Raw genomic sequence first — 23,930 nt, 5'->3', positions numbered from 1 at the left:
CTCGATGAAAAGCTCAGAATCGAGGACGGCGATATGCGCGGCTCGGCCTATCAGGGCGTTCGCCGTCGGCGGTAGAGCGTGATGCACGTCGTATCTAACGAGACTGACGCCGGGCGCCGACATCACAGGATACAGAATGTTGTGCACCATCTCACGATATGCGGCACCTGGAAGAATCAAGTGGAAGTCTGAATTAATGTATCTCAATCATTAATTATTGATTGAACGATTTTATATTCAATTAATTTATCATCTTAATAAAAAACAAATCATGTAAATAAAATAATCCACGCTTAAATTTGATACCTTGATCCGTCGGATCTCGCACGGCAGCCTTGCAGAGCTCAATTCGGGCAGAGTGCAAGGGCACATATCGATCCTGGGCGCTGCCGCACAGCAAGACGTGTTTGAACTTCTGCAGATTGCTCTTCTGGCTCAAACGGAACATGAAGGAGCGTCTCACATCCGGTGAATCCTTCATGGCCAGTTGTAGTAAAGATCCGGACTTCTTCCACTTCTGCATGAACCACATACCTATGCAAATTGATGACAAAACGAAAATTACATTAGAGACCGAGGCTCTTCCAACATCAAACAATGCATCGAAGGTATTAGGCTTACCTGCGTTCACCAAACCGCTTGTGTTGTAAAGAGTACCCAAGTGTGGTCCGCTTAAGCTGAGGAAGGTGTGTAGACGAGGAAGTAGTGGACGCAGCTTCGGTCTCGTCAGGGCACTCCGGATAATTATGGTCCCAAGAGAATGCCCGATAAAACTCACCTTTCTCGGATTCAAGCCCGACGATTCAATATGATAGAGAATTTCGGACACTAATCGGTCAGTCATCGTTTCGAAGTCGGAAAAAGTGTCTCCCTTTTGTACAATACAAGTAACATATAATAATTCATTAGATAATTCTGGAATCTTAGAAAGTTCTAGAATTTATAAATAATAGTTAATAATTTACTCATCAAAAATTCATGCATTGAGTTGAACTTAAAATGCGTAATTATAGAAAAAATTGGCTCAATTAATTAATTTTACTGGAACCAGTGCTCTGAGTGCTAATTAATAAGTTAATTCCAACCGTTTCAACTCTAGATTTGAGTCCACCACAGTGCGAAAGTAAAGTACAAACTACGGTCATTGGTAATTCTTAACTTAATTCCGCAGTGAGAAAGAATCAAATTCAGAGAATCGAAACATTTGCAGTAAACTTCGTTGGTAAGTACATTCCAATTGTTTGCAAATTATATCCTATCGTCTTATAAATATATTTACGCACTAACAATCGAAGAGGTTCATATAGACATTTTATTTATATTTGATTTATTCTTGAAGCTATAAAATTATTTTCATTTTTTTTTACTGAGAATTATTGAAGAATTTTTACTGAGACTTAACAGTTAAGTGAACGCTCACTGCTTGCTGCTATTGACGTATTCTATTAGATCTAATTGGATGATCTAGAAGAATACACCAATAAGCGAGCGTTCACTCAACTGTTGGGTCTGTTGAACGCAATCAACGTTTCCATAATTTTTCCAGATTATTATCCAGATGTAATTTACCTGATTTCTTTCGGACATCAGGAAATCCAAGTGCGCCCCAGGCAGACCCAGTTCCAAGTACGTCTTGACGAGACGGAGATCAGCGGCATTACCATCTAGACCATGGACGCATATGATAAGGTGCACTCCTTCCGGCGAGAAGAGCCGATATTCATCGCTGATGTGGAAGTACGGCAGGGTCGAGGCCAGGGTCGGATAATCACTAAGAGGCACATTGGATCTTAATGGTTGAACCGACGGCGAGGAATTCAGAAGGTCACCGAATCCGAGGGAATAGGCACGTTTATGTAAATGCAACTGTGCTTCCTCGTGTTCTCTAGAGGAGGATAAGGTAGACAGAGAAGAGAACTTAACTATGAAAGACAGACGGAACAACGCGAAAGCGAAATGCAAACAGCATTTAGCACTCTTAAGAAGGCGGAAGCGAAATCTCAAGAAGCATCGTCGCGTTTGTTTCGAGAAATAATGCAATAAGAAAAGAAAGAAAAAACAGAGTGAATGCCAATATCCACACAGCGTAATTCAAAGTTGCTGATTGATTAGTTGCCAAATTTTTAGAATATTTTTTATATATGTTCTATTTTTAAGTACATTGTTCAGATTCTCTAGTTTGGTTAATAAAAAACAACAAAATTGAGCTAAACGATTTAAGCTTCACACATTATTTGGTTCACAACTCCAAATTTTGCTCCATGAATATTAGGCTTAAGGAAGCAGTTCTGATTGGGTGGGCTATTCGCGTTATTATACGTGAAAATTTGGCATACCTGTAGATCTTGCCCGAGAAGCTCATCTGCCTTTTAAATTCCTCTTTGCATTTCTTGAAGTTGATGAAATCATCCTGCGTAGACTGCAACAACTCCTTGCCCTCCTGATAACAGTCCAAACAGATGTCCCTGGCGCCATAGACACTCTCCCTGTCTCGATCCCGGTTTCGTTGCGGACTGCAGGGTGCTGTTTTGTTTTGTTTCGGGCTCCTGGTTTGCTTTACCGTTTCGTAGACGTGGTAGAGTGGATTATCGATCGGTGCCGGCGGATCACGAAATTCTTCGGGAGGCGGCGGCTCGTCCTGGAACATTTTTGGCGGCGGTAGTCGCACCTCTTCGTACGAGTGTTCCTCCATACTCTCCTTCGTGACGAGAGGACGATCCTTGCGTGGCACGATCTTCGAAAGTTTCTGTCGCAGCTGCTCGCTCGAGAGTTTGGCTTGATTGCGACGCTGTTCCGAGCTGGAGGTGTCGCCGCTACTGACCCAACCGGAACATTCGGACGTTAGGTTGCTCGAGCTCGAGCTCGGCGTGGGGCTGCTAGGTCTGGTGGACGGCGGACTGAGAAGATGTGGTATGATCGGCAAGTTGTTGCTTAGGTTGTCCTTGCTGTCGCGAATCGGCATACAGGGCAAAGAGACTGCGCTGCGTGGCACGACCATTTTATTTTGAGCCACCGGGACGCTGGCGCATCGCAATCTTTTTACGTTCGGCGGAGGCACTCCGAAGCTCGACGTGTCTGATGGCGTCGTGCCATTGGTCGTTGGTGCCTCCATGGGCGATTTTATGGGTTCCATCTAAATAGCAAGGATGCAGAGATTAAAATATAAATTAAATTAAACAAGTAAATAAAATTTAATACACATTTTTGTATTATCTTTTGGTGTTTAATTCATGTTACCTTTAAGATAATTTTATTGTTGTTCTCCACTTCGAGGACGCTCGCAGTCGTCGAAGAAGAATGACGGTATTTAGGCAAAGGAGCGACAAGAGGATCTTGATATGCCGGAGGTGGTGGTGCCGGTTTTCTGTTTTTGTGATTGCACTTTCTCTCACTTTTGTGGTTGCTCTCTTCTACTGGATGATCCGTATCAAGGACGGGCGCTGAGTGCGGTCTTCTGTTATGTTTGTCTTTCTTTCTCTCGCGAGACTCTTTCTTTGATTCCGGTTTCAGAGCTATTACTTCGTAAATTGGTTCTTGAACCTCCGCGTTCTTCTTCTCGGTCTGACCGCGTCGTTGCTTCTCCTCGTTGTAATTCTGGGTTACGCCATTGCGAGGTGACTTGACCGATCGTTCTGCTCTTCTTCGAGTCGGTCGATCTCGCCGGAAGTCACAGCACTCGTTGCGCTCCACGTCGTCGAGCAATCGTTCCGTACTTTTCGGTCTCTTGGGCTTGTCCTCGTTGCGATTTCTTCCGCTAGTGTTGCCGTTTGTGCGATAGAAAAATGAATCCGTGGTAGCGTAATAATTGGATTTCTTGCTCGCAGAATCCGCCAGATGCAAATGGCTACTGGTCACCGCGCTGCCATTCATGCATTCTGGTAACTCTGGGCGACTTCTTTGCGTCATCGATGTCTTGCCGAGTGTATGATATCTGCGACTTTCAACGCCATTCGTTTGATTGTACTTGCCTGTCTGATGTCCAGACTTTCTAGAGTTTCCTCGATAAGTAACTCTATCCAATGTCGCTGTATGCAGCGGCTGTGGATCCTGTAGAAAGTCACCGTTTATGCTTGCCTTGGCGGATAGAAAGCTACTTTGGTCGTTTGTGGTCGTTGGCAGCGGTTGGCGAGTTCCCAGGCGATGACTTCGTGGCTCCAGCCGTATTCTTCTAGTATCGAGAGAATGATAATCTATACAAAATAAATAGGAAACATATCAATCCGTTTTCAGGATTTTTTAAATATTAATTCATCAACGTTATTCTATCAAATTCTATTTTGTTTTAAAACTTTGGATATATATTTTATCGTACCTTCTATTGTATTTGCTGACTTGCTGTCCGTCAAGCAATCGGACAATTGACTAAGGTCCAAGGCGCCCGCGTACGTTGGCACAGCAAGATTCTGATCGCAGGATTTAGACGAAGGTCGATAACCGGGCAGTTGTCCACCGGGCGGCAACTCGGGAAACATCACCGCCAGCAGTGAGCTAATGGAAGAGGATTGATAGTCGGACTGTTGCTGTTGCTGCCGATTTGGTACCAGCATTTGCGTGGACTTGGCTCGAGGCAGAGGTATCACTGGCGTGGAACCGAGAGATGGGTTCGGCGCGGAACAAGCCTGCTGACCCGAGGGCGGGAAGAGGGTGCTAATGGACGGCACTGTCGACCTGGATTTCCCTCTGGAAGGAACCGTCGCGGGTGGCGTGACGTTTCGACCGCCGCCACGCAGCCCCCGCGAGAACAATTGGGTCGACACAGACCTGGGCAAAGTTTTTGGCGATGTTCTAGGCTGCAGAGGTGCTGCTAACTCGGGACCCAGCTGATCGAGCGATTTGCTGTGCCTCGCTGGAAGCGTGGAAGGCGTCAGTATGAGGCGAGCCTGGATCGATCCGATGTCTTGAGCTGCGCCTTCGCTCCTGGGCGACCAGATGCCCATAGAGCGCGACTCAAGGATTGCAGCTATACCGCAACTGCAGTCGTCCATGCTAGGAACTAAGAAGAATATTTCGTGTAAAGCTTCCAAAAAATATACATTAGTATTCTAGAATTATTATTTTCAATTTAGAATTATTTATATTACCTATTTATATATAGTATATGTATATCATTTATAAATATATAATATTTAAAAAAAATACAAAGTTGCACTATAATATTTTTATTTTTATTTATAACCTACTATGATTCAGACATATCGTAATATAATGTTAAGTCAATAAATATCATTGCGCATATATATTTACCGCTGTTTCTGTGTCTCTGCTGCATATCAGCGTACTGATCCTCGAAAATCAAAGGCAACGAGTGAAGATCACCGTCTACTTCCGGACAATGGACAGGTAACGGTGGCAACGATGCGAGATAACGCGATCTTCGAGCAGCCTCGCTTACCGCTTGATAAGACTGATAATTCGCGTCGTAACAGCCCGCTGCCGATGTTCTCGGGTTCTCTAATACAAAAAAACCCTCTGCGAACCGCTTCACCTACAAATTGATAATTAATTGCAAATAAATAAAACATCATGGAGTACAAGTTTATTCAATATTTAATATTAATATTTGCAAAATTTAGTATTGATAGTATTGTATATTTTTAATCTGAATAATATTATCTGAATAATTTATAAGCTTTGCTTACTCTTAATTGATGATGAATTCGTGCTAAATGCTGATGAACCGCTTCTCGGCCGGAGAACGCTTCGAGGAAATGCTGCCAAAGAACGATATTTTGTGCGCAGAGTTGGGCTATGTCAGCCTCCTCAGTGTCCATCAACTGCAAAAGACGAATTTAAAAAGTATCTGTTAAAAATTAAAAGCACAGCATAATGCCAAACGCAAACCTTCGTGATCTCTTTGTGCGTATTTTGTGCGAGCTCGAGTGCCCTTTGTTGCCAAGAAGGTAGAAGCCGTGCCAAGTCGGACAAATCGTTTAGTAAAGATTCCCTCGCGGCTAAGAGCAGTCTCGTGACTTCTTGTTGGACCAATCTCGCGTGCTGTATCCTCGTCGTTGATCCGACGCATCTCGTAGTGGTCTCCTGAAACGATTCACTTATTACTAAAATTTTTATTATTATTAAGATTTATTGGATAATGAATGTAATATTCATTCAATATCTATTTAGCGGCATCATTATATACAATCGCTTTAAACAAACTCACGATATTTCCGAGGGTTGCCGCATTACTTTCGCCGTTCGCCGCGGATTGCTTAAATTGCAGCCAGGGTTTTCCACTTCGTGGTGCACTGCAATCATAATTCGATACATTCTTTCTAAAATTTTTAGAGTATATTCTTTGAAACTTTTAGAATTGTCACTCTGAAGAGTGAAATCTCTTTTTCAAGTCACTCTTTTTCAAAATTGATTTAATTTTTACTCTTTAGAGTAAGATTCCACTCCAAAAAATTTAGAGAATTGCAGTGCTTTTTTAGGCAGACTGTTAATTCTTATGATGAATGTAATTAGAAGCGTTTACTAAAGATTTATTTAACTCGCCGAGAGTAACGAAAAATAGACCGCGCACGTAAACTATATTTTATCTGTTTATTTTTCAGACAAAATACATTGCGATCATGTGTATCGCAATGTTTTCTAACATTATAAGCTTTTGAAATTGTGTGGGAGTCAATATAATCACTGCCTCGTAAATTCAAATTCAAGGCAAAGTTAGTTTGTTGAGGAATTCAGAAGTCGAGGAAGAAATAATAAATTGTGCTACTATACTCGCGCGGAAAGTTCAGCCAGTTCTGAGCTTCTTTCTAAAGTGTCAAGAACTCACCAACTCTGCACTACGTGCAGTATGCTCTTCCTACGTTCATCGAAGATGAAAACATGCGGTCATAAAACAGAAAAAGAGGCTTTCGTGAGAGACAATGTCGATTATATGCCGGGCAGTATTTCGAGAATTACGAAACGTAAGCGATACTGACTTTATGTAGGGCTGATGAAGTGCCACGAGACAGGCGTGGATCGTAATGGACACCGCAGCAAGATGAAAGTAATCAAAGAGCACTGGCAGATGATAGTGAAGGCCCTTCGTAGGTGTGAAGTTCAACTGCAACGCCCTGAAAAAGAACGTCCTATCGATCACGGACTCTATAATAGCGACTTTCAGTCGAAACTATCATCGATCAGTTCGGCCCAATTCCAAACAGTTTGCGAACATATATCCAACAGATGTCTGATATATCTGTCTAAAACACGTTTGACAAATTACGTTATCTTTAAGAGGTCTTTTAAGATGAGTGTCAGAAATTGCCTGGGAAAATTTTCAACATCGTTACTAAGTTTGCGTCAATTTTATCTATCTTCCCGAAGAAAACTTAGGAACGCTATTAATGTTATTATAATGTACCATAAAAATGAATGAGTGAGAGATTTTTTAATTTTATTTTACAAAAATATTATATATTCTTTCCGTGTTTTGATGCTATCGGATAATTACCCAACATTAATACTAGAAAATAACTAAAGTAAATGCTCTAATTGTGTTAACTCATTTTGCTTTTTTAAAATTTCAGATTTATTCCATTTTATTGTCATTAATTTATTCTCTCGTAAGTTCTTATGCCGTATTCGAGAAAAGTCGCAAACAAGAGATAAGAATTGCGCGGCCGGCTGATTGCTCAGATTGCTCGCAATCCAACCCTTGCGTGTCCCTGCTGTCACTGCGGGAAAGGAATACATCGGCGTTCGTGTTTAGATGGCAAGACGCTTACCTCGAGGACACGCAAGCCATGTTGCCCGGTTGCGTCGGCTCGCTGAACCATAGCTCGACGCCTAGATTAAAGTGGGTGCGCGACAGGGCCTCCTCAATCTTGTGACTATGCACGAGCACATGAGCTCGGAATAGTACAGAAGTGCCGAGTGTCACCTCCTCGTTCCTGTAGAGGATCTGAAAGCGCTTACTCGTGCCCGGCGCCTCCAGCGAGTCTGCAACACAACGGTGCGTGCCTCTCCATCGAATTCGACGTCGCTCGCCTCGGGGATAGATCGATCGATTGGGGTGAATGGATTCAGCAAATACATTCGCGTGATATAACTGAGAACTTCGGATAGTCCGAGATACGATCGCGAGACGCGATACGCACGTAAAAAGTCGAAATATCGAAACATAAAGGAAGAGAGATAAAGAGAAATGTTTTAAGATACAATGTGACTAGAAGGTTTTTATGATAAATTCGACAATACTATATTATTGAGATATGCCTATCTATCATATTTACTTTAAATAATTATTACTATTGATGAGGGGAGAGAGGAAAGGGGGAAAATATTTTAAGACACTAAATGTAATGACTGTACATGTAAATTTAATACAGCATGCAAAATAAAATATCTGTATTACAGAAACAATTTTGATTTTTGATTATCGAAATGCTTACGATTTCTTGGTTGATTGACTTCCACTTTGACTGGTAATTTTGGCGATACTCTAAGAGCAGTTCGGATCTGGTAATATCTGTAAAAAAAAGTACATAGAGAATTCCCCTGGGCCCCTATTCTGTAACTGTTTTATACGCCTACCGACAGTTGTCGGTGTCGCTGCGCAGATATTTTATATTGTAAAAAAGCTACGCAATAACACCGACAACTATCGGCGTGTAAACAGTTACAGAATAGGTGCCCTGGACGATCAAACCAGTCTTGGCGACCAATCGCAATCGCAATATTTTACGAAGATTATGACGTTATACATCGAAAAATATGGAGCGATAATCTCACCCGCGCTGGAAGAGATCGACATTGTAAAACTTGCAGAGCTCGAGGGAGAACTCGAGGGTGGCCTGTAAATCGCTCATCTCGATCCTCGCGATGGAAGGAACCACCCCCGTCCCGTGCTACCCTGGCACAGCCCCTAATCGCACGAAGACTGGCTTCGCCCAATACAATGACTTGCGAGCACAAAATTTTCAGGGCCTTGCCGAACCTCTCGGTTCGTTCCAGCCATCTTGAGGAGGAATCTCAGCGCCAAAAATCCTCTGAAAATAATATACGAGTTCTCGGTTCATACTAGGTTAATGTATAGGTATTTGCTATCATAAAAAATGAAGTTTTTTTAGAAAATAAGTATTAAATTATAAAAGATATAAATATTAAAGATATAAGTATTACAACATAAAAACATTTGCAGGAAGGACGATTTTGCTAAAGTTAATCCAAAGATTTAGGTAGATACAGGTCTGAAAATAATTTTGTTGGACCATCAAAATAATTAATTATTAAGTAGGAAACTCAAGCATGATGTGAGTAATGCTGTAAAAAATTTTGATATTATAGCAATCAATTTGAGCGTCGTACATAATTATTTTAGTTCGGATCTGTATCTAACTAAATTTTTATGTGCTTCAATAAAACCATTGTTTTCGCTCATGTAGGCATCATGTAAGCATTAGAATATTTCAGGTATAATAATTATATATATAAAACAGAAAAGCGATTATATTATATAAATAAAATTATGTACTTTCAACGAGTTGCTATATTATATTAATGTAATAATCGCAAAATGAAATTTATTTTGATATAGTTCTATCAATATAATAATAATATAATTTATAATTATTGCTTTAATATTGACAAAAATGTAACGTCGCAAAATATATAATAGTTTCTCATTGTTAAGGACATTTAAGGACAAGTCGGAAAGCGCGTTTCATATTTCAAGACGTACGTCGGCAAGAGCCATAGCCCATAACCATCTCGTTAAAGTTTCATCATTATCAGTATGATATTCGCCGTTCCACGGCGATAAAAACATGAACAGGAGCATGCCTATGTTTGCGTATGTCATAAATAAATCGGCGACATCTAACTTGGTTGTAGCCAAATTTAGTCGGGAATAAACTTAGTCGCTTGGCCAATTAATTTCTAAGCGGATTATCATGGTTTAGCTATATAGAATCTCGGATTGTAATAAGCGTTGGTTGAAAGAACAACGACCGGACGTTATGTAGACATGATCCGACAATGCGATGGCGCAGAGAGGGACAGAGCTTCAATAAACTCCTCTTTTTGCGTGTACAAATCGATATACCGAAGGCCGATGTAGTCTATCCGCTTTGATGTGTACGTAATGTTTATAGAGTGAAAAGTGTTTCCCAGCATTTCATTGCCAAGAACGTTCAAAAGCATGCACGCGAATGCAATTATCCGAGTACAGTTTTCTACTTCATTCCTGAAGAGAAAGAAGAAGAGGAAGATCAATGGCTACATAGTTAAATTTTCCTAACATACTTAATAAAAAAGAACAATAATGTATCAGTAAAAATTTAATTAAAAACTCTTAACTGCAAAAAGATTTTTAATGAAAATTAAAGAATCTTCAGCCAATTGAGAAGTTATATAAAGAACGTGTATAGGTTTTTTTAGATAATTTTAAATTAATAGTAAGTGCATAAGATGGATAATAATGGCGATTGTCACCAAAAATCAAATGACATTCACAAAAGTGTTTTCAATCAATGTTTAACAATAAATTAGTAAAGTTATATGGTAGGGAAACATTCTCTCTCTCTCTCTCTCTCTCTCTCTCTCTCTCTCTTTCTCTCCCCCCTCTCTCTCTTTCTATGTTAGATCGAATAACTGAAGAAGACTAAGTAAAAGTCAAAATTTTATATATCAAATCGAATGAATGTAGTAAAAATATAATAATAAATATTAGATACCTATTATATTACTCGTTTACATAGCCTCATTAGTTATTTTATTATTTAGCAAATTACACGAGTTTTTTGGTAAATTCATATTTAAATTAATATTTTTAATACAAAAAGCATTTCAAATTTGCCGAAATATTTTAAAATGTTTCCACAAATAGTGGTCCTTTATCACGCTTTTATTAAAACATGAAATTCAAAAATATATGAATACTTTTTCGAATATGTTTCGCAAAATGTTTCATATCATTTCCATGCATTTTCATTATATAGTTTGATTTTAGGACTATAGTTATTGCGTAGTAAACTCTTAAAAAACGTTTATTTTTGTTTATCGACTTCCGTTATTTTGTTTTTTCAGTCCATATAAAAATATGCTGCAATCTATTGCTTTGGGTAACATATTGTCGATATAAAACACTACTGATACAAAAAAGACGGCAACGATTGGATTATTTATGTATAATAACTACGTGCCAATGTATTAATCTCTCCCTCTTCCACCAGTCTAAGTTAATTAATTATTATGAGAATACCAATAGTGATATTGAAATATTATTTGCATAAGATTTCGATAAATAAATGAAGATATCGACGGATAATCCCCGATAAGCTAATCGACCTCGATAGACTTATGTAATCTGAGCGTTCTATTATGAATCTCATATATCCTTATGACTTTATCGATACGGATTATACGTGAACAATTGTTTCAACGCGACAATCTCCGACACGGGAAGCCATTCTGAACTGTGCTCAGGGGAAAACTTTCTTAATTTACGCTCATCGATATTCCCAAGGCCGATGTATTTTCTCGACGTGCACGACGGTGTTCACGATGCCGGAAAGTGCTTCTTGGCGAACGCACTCCATTGCCAAGGTCTGCTCAAAGGCCGCGTGCACTCGACCACCTCTTTCCATCGCTTTTAAAATAAGAAGATAGGCGATATTCTCTCAGCATGTCGACGCACTGGCAGCTCTTTTCCATGAATTCTTTTTTATGCAGTAAGAAGTAAAGTATAGTGACATGGATTGATGTTTTTCGCATGGATAAATTTTTTTTTAAATTGAGAGAGCTTTACGTCACAAATTTAAAAAATTCTATATTAAAAGATATAAGAACGGCTTTGCAATCTTGACATATGATCGTCATTCGCGTCATTGCCACGGTCGCTCGAAGGCATAGCTCAGAAGCCAGCTTTTCCGGTACATTTATCCAGCCAGGCAGCGCGAAGATCAACGACTCTGATTTTCAGACTAGAGTGGAACGTGAGAGGCGTCGCTACGATGGTACTTGTCGTCGTTCATCCAAGGAGAGAATTTGTACCTTCGAATTATCGTATAAATTATACTATAACTCACTCTTGTGTTTAATTCCTAAAAACGATTTCTGGATTTCCTTTTTCTGCGCGTTAAAAGAAACAAATTATAATGAAAAAAATGTGAGCTGTCCCTTCGCCACATCTAAAACTGCATAATCCTCTCGAGACAAGAAAAAATCCGGTTGGCGATCTATCATCTGCTATGCTAAAATGCGAAAAAGTTCGCTCTTCCTCTTCCCATAAACCGCAAAAGTCCGCGAGGTTGTTTCCAAGCTCCATCGTTGAAGTAAAGTCCGTGCAATAATTTAAAGGGTCGGATTTTCCCTAAGCACGACTCGCGGTAGAGGAAGAAGAGAGAAATGAACGCGGGCTGCTGCTCACAGACAGCTGTGCTCTGCCACTTTTAACTTGGTCCACATAATCCGGTTACGTGTGCATGTGTGAAACCAATGAAAAATAGCGACATTGCGTGCATTCCTGAAATACTTTCCTGTCTTCAGTGATGTCTATTTTTCGGCAATACCAAATGATGAAACATTGAAAATAACAATGCACTTTATGGAATACGCACTTTAAAAATTTTATATATAAATAGAAATTTATAAACTATTTAAATATATCTTCCTCAATTTATTATATTGTAATTATTATTTTTTAATAGTTTATTCATAACGTATTACATAAAAAGCGAAATATTATTATGCCTTTTTATATTCTTCCTGTATTTTCGTCAAGCATATTTATTATGTAATACGGTTTTTGTAAACTTTTAAATCATATTATAGAAAAAGAAAGTTTTTACAAATGTTTTTATGAAAAAAATATCCATATCCCATCCATGTCATCCTTTGATGCTTTTTGCATTATTACTATTATCCTTCGGTCCGCAAACGCGAGCTTCAAGTACGAGTCCATTGCTTTGATATGTTTTATAAGTCATACATGTTTTATTCGATTTATATGCACAATCCTTTACGCAACTGTCACAGACGTTTATCCGTCAACTCGTAATACGAAATACAAAATCGCAGAGTGCAAAACTTTTTACGAGAAAAGTGATCTGGAAGAATTTAATTGTTTACTACGTATTTATCTCTTCTTTTTATTCCAACTCTTATAGAGGTAAATAAAAAGTATAAATTTTTACAAAATGTTACACGAAATACACGCACGTGTTTGCTACGAAAAGGACGTTTTGCTTATGTATCTAAAAATTTAGCTAAATACAGATATGAAAATAATTTTGTTGGACCATCAAATTAATTATGTATAAGAAACTCAAACTATAGTTTTCAAAATAACAAAATTTTTTGCATTGCTCATCATGCTTGAAATTTCTACGTAATTATTTTGATAATTCAACAAAATTATTTTTAAGACTGTATTTAGTAAATTTGTGATACTTCAGCAAAATCGTTCTTTCTGCGTACTTGAAATATTATTCCAACAATTGCATTATTAATATTAACGTTAAGACAAGAAGAAATATATTTTAGAATATTAAAAAAAATATATTTTGAAGTACTTTATATATTATATTTGATTATTTTTTATACATATATCACACACATACATAAAAATAATTTAACACAACACAAATATAGGTAAAGGGTGTGTCCGTATCCGAGTACATTAGCAAATGAATTTTTAATTAAAGATTCGCATTACTGTATTTTTCTGCGAAAAAACATCACCGCTGCGAGTTTTTTGCAATAGTTTGCGATGGGACAGTCATGCTCTCGTGTACATCAAGCGCATTTCAATCGCATGAGGGTTATAATCGTGCTCGAGCGCTCTCTCGCCTCGTGTGTGTGTTCATACGATATTTCTAGCCCCGAGGCCGACGCACTGTGGCCCAGATTAACGCCTCTGGGCGATACCGGCCTACATCGACAAACGTGCGTATTTACAGTACGATGATACGACGACAGGAGCGCGTTTTTTCCTCCTATATGTGCGCGGAAACGCGAATGAGATAAAAAAAGCGTGCACGATGCGCAAATCGTGTAACTGAAATGCTGCACGTGAGACAGTAGGGCTGGGATATTGCGATAATTTCTCTTTTACTTCCGGCTTATCGCGCTTTTCGTTATTTCCGCGACGGAGTCCAAACGACACAACGATCCATTATTTTATTTGGTTTCCATTATTATATTACTTGCTACAGGACATTTCTCTTTGGCACTGGATTCAGCATTTTTGAAGGCATTTTTATGGCTGAAGCACAGTGATTTATTGCGCTCTCGTATATCAAATCACGAAAGAAATGAAGAAGTCTTTCTGAAACTTTATTTTAAGGAAGGGAATTCCAACTTTGTCAAAGAATGTATTATTAAAGTAAATGGACTTTACATTGCATGATCTTGTAAAAGTAAAATCCTTTTCAGAATGATCTCGCAGAAGTAGAAAGTTGAGGACTGTAAATTTGATATTTTGCAACTAAAAGCTTAAACTTCTGAAAATTCAATTCCTCATACGTTTATGGCTATTCACGGATTTATGGAGCGTAACTTATAATTTAATAATAGTCGCGCCTGAATTTATAGCAAAGTTTTACCTTTTATACTTTTTAAATGATAGGACGAAAAACGGCCGTGAGACTGCGACTGAAAATAGATGTAGCCCCGGGTTCGCGACACATACCTACAATAGAATAAAAAACTTCCTGGTTGGGTGTTAACAGAGATTATTGTGTAACATTTTACCGAAGTAATCTCCTTTCTATAAAATTGATTTTCTTCCCGATAAACTTTGTAGGTTAAATTAAATATACGGAACTATAAATACATACCGGCGAAGATTATTTCTTATATACCAAAGGTTCGTTCTATGACCGCGTAAGAAAATTATAAAACATTCTTCCTTCGAGATAATAAAAGCTGAAAGATTTGTAAAAGATAGTTTGCAAGTTTTAATTTAAGTCATGTAAGTCGGAAAACTTTATCCTCGCAGCGTGTTGTAAAACAGTAATTTAGAAAATTACTCTCCCGTGACACGCACAGAAATCTATCTTTCTAGAGACGTCTATACTCTCCTTCATTTCTATTTATTTTTAGAACGCCACATAGATGTCCTGAAATCTACTTCGTCAACAACCTTTCAGTAGATGGATACCAAAGCTGCTTTTTCTGTAGTGTGTTATCATCGAGTTGCCATCGTGCGACCCAGCAAAAAATATGAATAGCGACGCATAATTGAGCAGTTTATTTTGAAGCCGACGTAAATGAAATTTCGAGACACGAAATGTGTCATAATTGCATTTATTTGAATACATTTCAAAGTACAATATTTCAATGTATGTAATTTTATACGAAAAATATATTATAATAATTAAGATATTAACTCTATTTATTATAATACGTAGTAGGAAAAGCTTTGCTATAAATCGCAACTTTTTAATAAATTTTGTTTACCTTATTGGAAGATATTTAATTTAATTACGGACACATAAAATACACTAAGAAAAAATATACTACATTTTAATAAATATTTATTTAAATATAGTGCTAACTAAAGATTTACTTATAGTATAAATATTTATTCAATAAAAGATGATTTATAAAATTAACAATTTTATATTAAATAAATAATATATCTTTATATTTAATAAATATTTAGTTACTGTTCAAACAAACAATAATTTATTAAAATTTAGAATTTTTTTCAATGCAAGATATTCCAATATCTTAGATTTAATTTTTCATTAACGTTATATTTAAATTCCGCGTGATCATCTTTGAAATAATCGCTCTTTGCACTCTGCGAGATGATGAAAAAAACTAAATGGTCTCGCCCCTGAACGACCAAGAGACCTTGAAGTGCCATCAGGGACTTATCAGCTTCACCAGTTATCTCATCGATTACAAAATCGCATGCGCGGTCGCCAAATGAAAGAGCGTCAATCGTCCAGCATCGACCCTCTCAACAGTGGCAGAGGAAACAGGGTCTAACAAGGAAAATTGAAATTTCGTATCGATTAGCGCGTCGTTCCGCGACGAATTTCCATACCACGCCAATCCACCCCAGGTCGTCTACCTATCGGCCGACCGCCGCCCTTTTGGCCAGACACGGCACGTGCATTTTCCACTTTGCTTTTTCCACTATGCATACTGTATAAAGACGTAGCTATAAAAGTCAAGAAACAATTGAATTATTACTAACACAATTATACAATTTCAAGGAATAAAATTCGAGAAACGTTTGTGCAAGTTCAGCAAGAATCTCAATCTCGAAAATGGTTTGGTAAAATCTTTGACTCGTATTTCTTGATAGATTTACCAACTTCTCTTTCACAAAAAATGTATGATCTCTAGCGCACTGTTACTTTTTAATTATTTAACCATTTTATTTATTCAGAGATTCCTAAAACGTTTTATCTGTCGTAATCTCGCTGTGCAACTACACGCGATTGATCGTGAATCGGCTTCCGGTTACGAGACGCTCGGGATTCGATCGTAAAAACGTAACCGAGAGATTCACCGAGTTTCGTGACCGCAGAGAAAATGGGAAATTAATCACTTTGTCGCGAAAAAAGTGATCGAGCGCGAACGTCGGTTTGCGTGCCTTTCCGCGCAACGCTTTCCAATCTCTCGCGTCTTTGACCCTTTCCCTCGGTCGTTTCCCTCGGAGCGTTTAACCCTCGACCTTTTTCGGTTCAGCCACTTGTATTTAGTTGGACCTTGTGTGCTTTGTAATATTAAATCACGTTTCCCGGTAGATTTATGCCTTCCGGAAAAAAACGTCAGATCTAAACTTCGAACGTCGCTTCTGCGCGGAGGTTCAAAGCGAAGAGGCGAATGAGTAATTCCAGACCTTCTATTATGAACAAGAATTTTAAGCTTACTTTACAACGAACTTACGTTGGCTTTCCATGTCACTTTATTGCTTTTTGTTTGACCTATTTCTCGAGATTATAAAGCAATCTTGTATTAATTAATGTGTTATTATTTGTGTAAATCAACTTTCACTCAATTCTTTTCATTTCAATTATTTACTTGAGCAATAAATGGATCACCATTCACAATATATGATATATTTTATCTAAGGATTATTTAAAAAACATTGTTGATTTAAATAATTATCAAGTTAATTGCTCTTATTTTAATGAACTTGTTTGATTGTATAAATTTTTTCTCAAGCAAAAACTGTTATTTAAATAAATAAAATTGTGTATTATTGAAAAGCATGGCGCTCACATATTTTTATCCAAAAGTCGATATTTATATCCCCCAGTCAAAAGTAACTTCGAAGTTCTGGAAAAATGTGAAAGCACGTCTATACTTGTATACCGGTAAATTTTTTATTATATCCTCGCTCTGCCCTTAATATAGCGCCACTATCGCGCTAGATTTGCTAGATGCGTTCGCTTTTAAGATATTAAATCGTAAGCTGTCGTTCTTTTCGACGAATCTGCATAATTTTAATGGTACGATCGAATACCAAGTGATAAAGAAATTTCGTATAAATCGAAATTCTTTCCTGTGGCGAATATTCAGGTATTTCCCCTTTGATCCTCGTCTTCAAACGCTTTTGAGGGGAGGCCTGGATATTTGATGGAACTTCTTGTCCATATAAGACGTATAAGTGTAAATTTAAAGATTGACTCGGATTGTACCGGCAGACTTAACAGACAAGAGAATATGAACGTGTAAAGGACACCTTTGATCTTATTTTAGAAAAAGTGTACACTTATTATGCTTTTTTAAAATACAATCGTAATTCATTGAATTCTTGATAATTTTTGAAAAGTAAAAGACTTTATATGGGAAGATTACTTGCTAGTGTCGCTAAGCTTTTATTAGCTGCTATAAGAAAAGAGAAAAAAAATGTAATAAATTAATTATAGATAAATATTAGAAACATCACGTAATGTAAAATATTATGAGTTTCAATTCTTCGCGATTTCTATACAAATCTATTCAAAACTTATCTGAATATAACATAAACAAATTTTTTATTTAAAAAAAGTAAGAATTCAAAAGCTTATACTGTGAAAATTAAAAAATTATTATTTTATTAAAAATTCATATAGTATAACGTAAACAGAACATTAACCTTTGATGAAAAGATGATTTCTTTTGAACCCTCGGTCTCAATGACACTCATTTTCACTCACAGGAGTTGCGTGCGTGTTTGGGCAGACGTCTAGACAGTTTCTATCCGATGAAGTGGTAGCGGCGACACCGCGTAATCAAAAGTATTTCTTATCTTCGAGGCATCGTACAGGACGTCTCGCGACATCAGATCAAATCTCGAAGTAATCTCGAGGTCTACCGTCTGGCTTCCTCTTGGTACCGCTTATTACCGTAATAAATATCGTGAGGAGATCGTACTCCGCTGGGAAGGAGAGTAAACTGCAACGATTTATTCGATACTTATGGATTCAATTTATTGGGATTTTGATGTCTTTCTTTGAACAAATGTAAGATTATGCTGATTGATAGTGGATATAATAATACCAGATATTTTACATTACTGTATCACCAAAAATTCTGATTTTCTTGAATCGTAGATTAATAAAAATAAACACAAAATAGAAATATACAAGAATAATAATCTTGTGTAAGAAACCAGATTTAACATAAAAAATTCTATGTCTTAAAAATAGAAATAACAGAAGAATTACAGTTAATATTACGATAATCATGCTTATTTGAGATTTTGGGTAAAATAAAAAAATAACTTTCAATTATAAATAGTAAAATTATATCAACAATTTTTTTAATGTTATCAAAAACTGATGAATCATAAAATTTTTTATAAAATTCTTATTTAACAATTTCTGTAATTTGTTTAATATTCAATTACTTGACCAAAATTATCTCAATTTGATGTATAGCGTTGTTTAACAAAATTGATCGTCGATAAAAATGATTGCGTAATACGTGATAAAATAATAGGAGAAACATATGTGAAATCAACAATGGATTTCCTATAAAAAGCATCTTGTTCAAATTCTATCGCAAAAACGTCGTTATTCAATGTAATGTAAATTTAAGATGCAAATTGCTAGCTGTTTCGCCTATGGAACATTGGCATCTACCGTTTTCGTAGCACGATATTGCAAAAACCTTCCAATTTGCATCTTGGATTTACATTAGTGTTCGCTGTAAACGTGACTTTAGCGCCTACCATATCCAAGACACGCTGTTGCAAGAAGTCTTTAGTAACAACGACGTCATCTCTGCCTGTGTCGTACAAAAATTCGAATTGTGCTGATAGTGCGATAAATGTGAAATCCATTTACTCGGCGGCGTAGAAAGAGATTTCATCATCGCGTATTTTTCCAATGAAATACTGGCTCGCTCAAAAATCTGGAGCACTTTAACAAATGGCAACTTAAACTAGTTAGAGCAAAAGCTAAAGTTCATAAGTTAAAAATATAATAAATATATGACGTATACGATTATTAATTAAATACTTCAAAATTTTACGATGTCCCGTAACTTGTAAAAGCTATGAAGCTAGTATCACTAATAAGTATAAGAAATATAGATTGCTATGTTTAATATTGTGCATGTTTTCTTATTTTTGCATATAAATAATACAAATAATTTTCTTTTTATTATATTATTGATGATATCGTCGTTCAATTATTTATTCGTTTATATTAAAAAATTGAAAGGCTGGGAATAACGAAGTCTCTTTGAATCATCATCTGCAAATGAATAGCACTATAATCTTCAACAAGCGGAAAAAGTGCATCTTTTCAAGCGGCTAGTTCGGATTCCTTTTTTCTCATTTCATCCGAGTCATTCGAAGAATATTCTTTTTGCGCTTCTCTCGTTTCTCGGGACGAGAACTCTTCGTCTCTCTGGAATAAATATGCGCGAATTGTCGGCAAAAATCTCTGGTAACTGTTAAAGAAACAATACCTAGTATGCTCATCAATATATAAGTAATTTCTAAAGTATCTTACGATATTACTAGATAAATTTTACTTTATTTGTAAACAATTATATGATATTAAATAATTATTATGGTATTAAATATATAAATATGTTAAGAAAAGAAGGAAAGAATATCTAAAATTGATTTTCACTGATGTAAAAATGAAAATTTAATAATTGGAAACGTTAAGTTTAAAACTCTACAGGCAAACTTTTGTAACATAAAGGAGATGTTTAACTTTTTAGTTATAAAATACGGAAACGTATCTTATAAGATGCATCGTCCAGTTTAGAGTCTAACTGGAGGTACATATAACATGCGCTCATATATCTGCGCACGTGTTTTCTCTTCGAGCCGATAAACCGGTAGTTCAACAACCACGAGAACGTGCTCGAGAAGTTTCACCCCCTAGGACGATAAAGCGGCTTTTACTGCCGGAGATACAAACACGCATGCCCACAATCCTTTCTTCTTACCGTCCTGCAAAAGATCTCTGATAATAATCAGGATGTTTTCTACACACGCGTCACTTTTTTTTCATATATCTTTACGACGGGGGAGTGTGACGACAAAGGGAGGTGATAAATTTTCGAGCGACTTTCCGGCGACCAACCGACTAATCTCGTGTACCTACAATCCATTTTAATAATCAAGGTCATAATTTCTAAATTTGTATCCGGACTCATAAATTACGCGACTACTTGCGACGCGAAGTATAGCGTGTCTCAAGCTTTTCCTTGAAAAAATTTCTGTCCAATTTAGAATGGAGTTTTTCCGATTAAAACACATCAAAAAATCAAAAATTTTTTAATTAAAGTACTTTTTACAATTTAACTTTTTAGAGTGTCATTAAACAATTGAAGTTGTGATGAATTAAAGTGATATTCACTTAAAATTCAAGTATAAATTACGTTATTTTAATATAACGTAAAATTATCAAAATATTAAACAATAACAAACAGTAGTTGAGAAAAATTAATCTTAAAGAATTAAAATTTGAATTCTTAGTCCTGGTACATTTCGTATAAATACAATGAATGTAATTCAAAGAAATTGCAAGTACAAATTGGCGTATAAAATAAATAATCGAGTAGATTCTTCTTTTGTTCCGACCATCAAGCGCACGTCTCGATCTCATTTTGAAGCGGAATTGTTCGTTCCGAGCTGAGCAATTCGTTCGCTAATCACCACGGCGCGGTGCAACGAGCCAAGAATCTACTATAATGTGGCTCCTAACCGCATTGCCACTCATTATTTCTTGAGCTGCTTTTCGAACAGATAGTGGATCACTTGGATCTGCTGATACATCGCGATCTATCGACATCTAACTTAAATCGTCGATAATAAATCCCATCTAGCCTGCTAGTCCTCTACAGTCGTAATTACTGTTACTTCGAAAACGAATTCCGCATCAAAATTATTGAGAAAAAGACTAATGACAAAAGCTGTTTTGTTTTATCCCTGTTATTATAGGAAAGTTTTTTAATTCATCGATTGATCAATCGCATTATGCGCAAGTGGAGCTTTTATAGAGCAAAGTTGCATTTATGCACAATGCGATTGATCAATCGATGAATTAAAAAACTCGTCTTTTCCCCGTAATGGTACAGATAAAGTATAATATAAAAAAAAAAAATAAGTTGCTTTAAGAAAAGTTTTAACAATCTTATTTAAGAATCGAAGAGTTTCATCTGTTATTCATCAACAGAATCGAATCGTTTCAATAACTTGGACTTCATTAAACAAAGCGTTTTAATAAATAGTAATTGTGACATTTCTTATGCAATAAAATTATACGTCATTCATTACTTAATGGAACCAACCAGAACCAACAATCGATTATGAAACTTGGTATTACGAAGCTCTGACGTAATGCGAATAAAAAATACACGTTATATATCGATATCCTTCAACTGTTGTACTGTCTGTTTTATGTATATCTATAATATAACATGCTCTATATAGTATGTGTACACCGGCATCATTGCATTCTGATATTCGAGCACGTATATATGTATATACAATGTATACATTAGTCGGCTGAATGACCATCTTGATCAAAGATTGAAAATGACACAAGCATCCGGCTTTTTCTCTTTGCGATAAAGTTTCAGGTCGACTAGAACACTCCGACTGATTGCTATTAAGACCGGAAATAGGTCGAAACAATAAGAGACCCGTAGGAAAAAAATTATAATTCACGGAAGCGAGGTTTCAGGAAAGAAAATGGCGAGGATAGCAACCAAGAGATATATTTTTGGCAACCATACAAAAGTGCATTGGCATCAGTATACCTATTAGAATATAAAAAGGGAAGATGGCTTGCCTCGACGCGCAAAAACTATTTTTGAAATAAGACTGAGAATAATATACAATGTGCTCACAAGCTGTTGATTTCAATAATTCAACTCATGATTTATTCCAAATTAAAATTAATGTCTTAATTATAATGTCGAGATATACTTTTTGAGTTTTAAATGACTGAAAGAAATTCAAGATTCTTAACTTGCAAAATGCAAATAACGAAACTTTATCGCATAAATTAGAAAAGATGGAATTTTTTATAATTCTAATTTAAATGTGAGGTATTACAATATCGAACATTATATATAAATTGCAACATAAAGATTTTTCCTATAAAGTAATAAAAGTCGAAATATTCATCAATGTAATTAGAGAAAGTTCTAAAATATTTTATAGACTTAAGTAACAAAGAGCCAACCTTCCAATAAAGCATATTAATTCGATATTAATCAAAATTGAAACGTTCTTAATAATCCCTTAAATATCCAAAAGCATAAATTCTATCAGTGAGATATAAGAGAAGGCCATAGTACCCTTCCGATTCATCACGTTAGGTTATCATTAGTATTCAGTTTAGGTACTCTGCGGTATGTATTATTTTTTTATCGAGAGAAAACCGGAGAAGTTTGGGGTGCGCGAAAGGGAGTGATTGTTCACGATGTGGAATTCGCCCAGTCTGTGTACGCGATCTCTCAACACGAATGCTGTTCTATATCGGTTGACCTTTTCTGAAAATGGTCATGCCTCAGAAATGTCAGGGTACCACTATCTGCGCGGCTATGAACTTTGGGCTATACATCTGTTACGCTATTGAAGTCATCGCACTATGCGGTGAGTCGTTCGTAGGAGGCAGATGGGATGGAATTTTCCTAGGAATTGGTTCTATGCCCTTTATCTCGTTCGCTTCAACTCATCGAATGTGACTAGTCAGACAGTAGGTATAATCGATAATGGAATAGTGCATGGTACCGGAATATTGCGATCGGGGGCGCAAAATAAAGGCGCGTTTGTTAATAATAGCTAATCGAGCGACCGATTTTAGATTCCATTCATTTCTGCGAGAATTGATTTACTGAATGGCGGGTTTATTAAGTTGTTTATAGCTTCGGTTATATTGTGAACAGTAAAATAAATTGATAGGTCTCTATTACTTTCAATCTTTTAATTATAATTAAAAAATATTGCTACCGATGTGTAATATTTTATATCGTTATATATACTGTTGACATTTCAGTTCATTTTATTTTCAATCGAAAGCTTCTAAATAAGATACGGTTACTACCCTATGTAAGGACACAAAGAGAAAGTAAATAAGCTTCGTGACTCGACTGTAACTTACGCACGTTGAATGTTATACTGTTGTACACGCAATTGCTGACATTACAGAAATTTTACGGGGGCCGAACTTTCGAGCCCGATGAAGTTAACGCTACATTAAAGCGGTGTGCACGATGCATATCATGTTGCGTAACTAAACAAACACCCACCTAATAACAATATTTAAAAACCTAAGTAGATTGTATTCCACCCAGCCAGGTTACAATCTATCAGCGTAAATCCGCTTACTCACTAACCTTCAATGATTGATTTGCAATTGTTGCAGATTTGCAATATTTTTTCTCTCACGATCATAAGAAACGTCATGCTTTTTGCAAAAAGGTAGATAATACCAAACACATAATCATAATAAATAAGATTTTATATCATGTGAACATTTTAATATTTCCGATTTCAGATATCAAAAAATGTCATATTC

The 23,930-nt window shown here is 36.6% G+C and overlaps 1 protein-coding gene across 1 annotated transcript in view; it reads right to left on the bottom strand.

Annotated features, from left to right (window-relative positions):
* The window catches only part of LOC108721942 (uncharacterized), a 29,419-nt gene that overhangs the window by 1,837 nt on the left and 3,652 nt on the right, over nt 1-23,930 (bottom strand). The window contains exons 2-17 of the mRNA XM_018446772.1: nt 8,725-8,981; nt 8,385-8,461; nt 7,719-7,932; nt 6,930-7,064; nt 6,779-6,808; nt 6,161-6,245; nt 5,842-6,036; nt 5,640-5,774; nt 5,245-5,485; nt 4,313-4,993; nt 3,238-4,190; nt 2,337-3,133; nt 1,570-1,885; nt 622-871; nt 307-534; nt 1-167 (exon numbers count right to left, since the gene is read on the bottom strand). Of these exons, the coding sequence (XP_018302274.1) occupies nt 1-167; nt 307-534; nt 622-871; nt 1,570-1,885; nt 2,337-3,133; nt 3,238-4,190; nt 4,313-4,993; nt 5,245-5,485; nt 5,640-5,774; nt 5,842-6,036; nt 6,161-6,245; nt 6,779-6,808; nt 6,930-7,064; nt 7,719-7,932; nt 8,385-8,461; nt 8,725-8,801 (4,581 nt within the window). The 5' untranslated portion in view covers nt 8,802-8,981. The remainder of the gene's footprint in view (nt 168-306; nt 535-621; nt 872-1,569; nt 1,886-2,336; nt 3,134-3,237; nt 4,191-4,312; nt 4,994-5,244; nt 5,486-5,639; nt 5,775-5,841; nt 6,037-6,160; nt 6,246-6,778; nt 6,809-6,929; nt 7,065-7,718; nt 7,933-8,384; nt 8,462-8,724; nt 8,982-23,930) is intronic.

Source organism: Mycetomoellerius zeteki, unplaced genomic scaffold (genome assembly GCF_001594055.1).
Source record: "Mycetomoellerius zeteki isolate Tzet28-1 unplaced genomic scaffold, Tzet1.0 scaffold188, whole genome shotgun sequence".
Classification (NCBI taxonomy): Eukaryota; Metazoa; Arthropoda; class Insecta; order Hymenoptera; family Formicidae; genus Mycetomoellerius; species Mycetomoellerius zeteki.
This window is presented reverse-complemented; position numbering and strand designations above follow the sequence as displayed.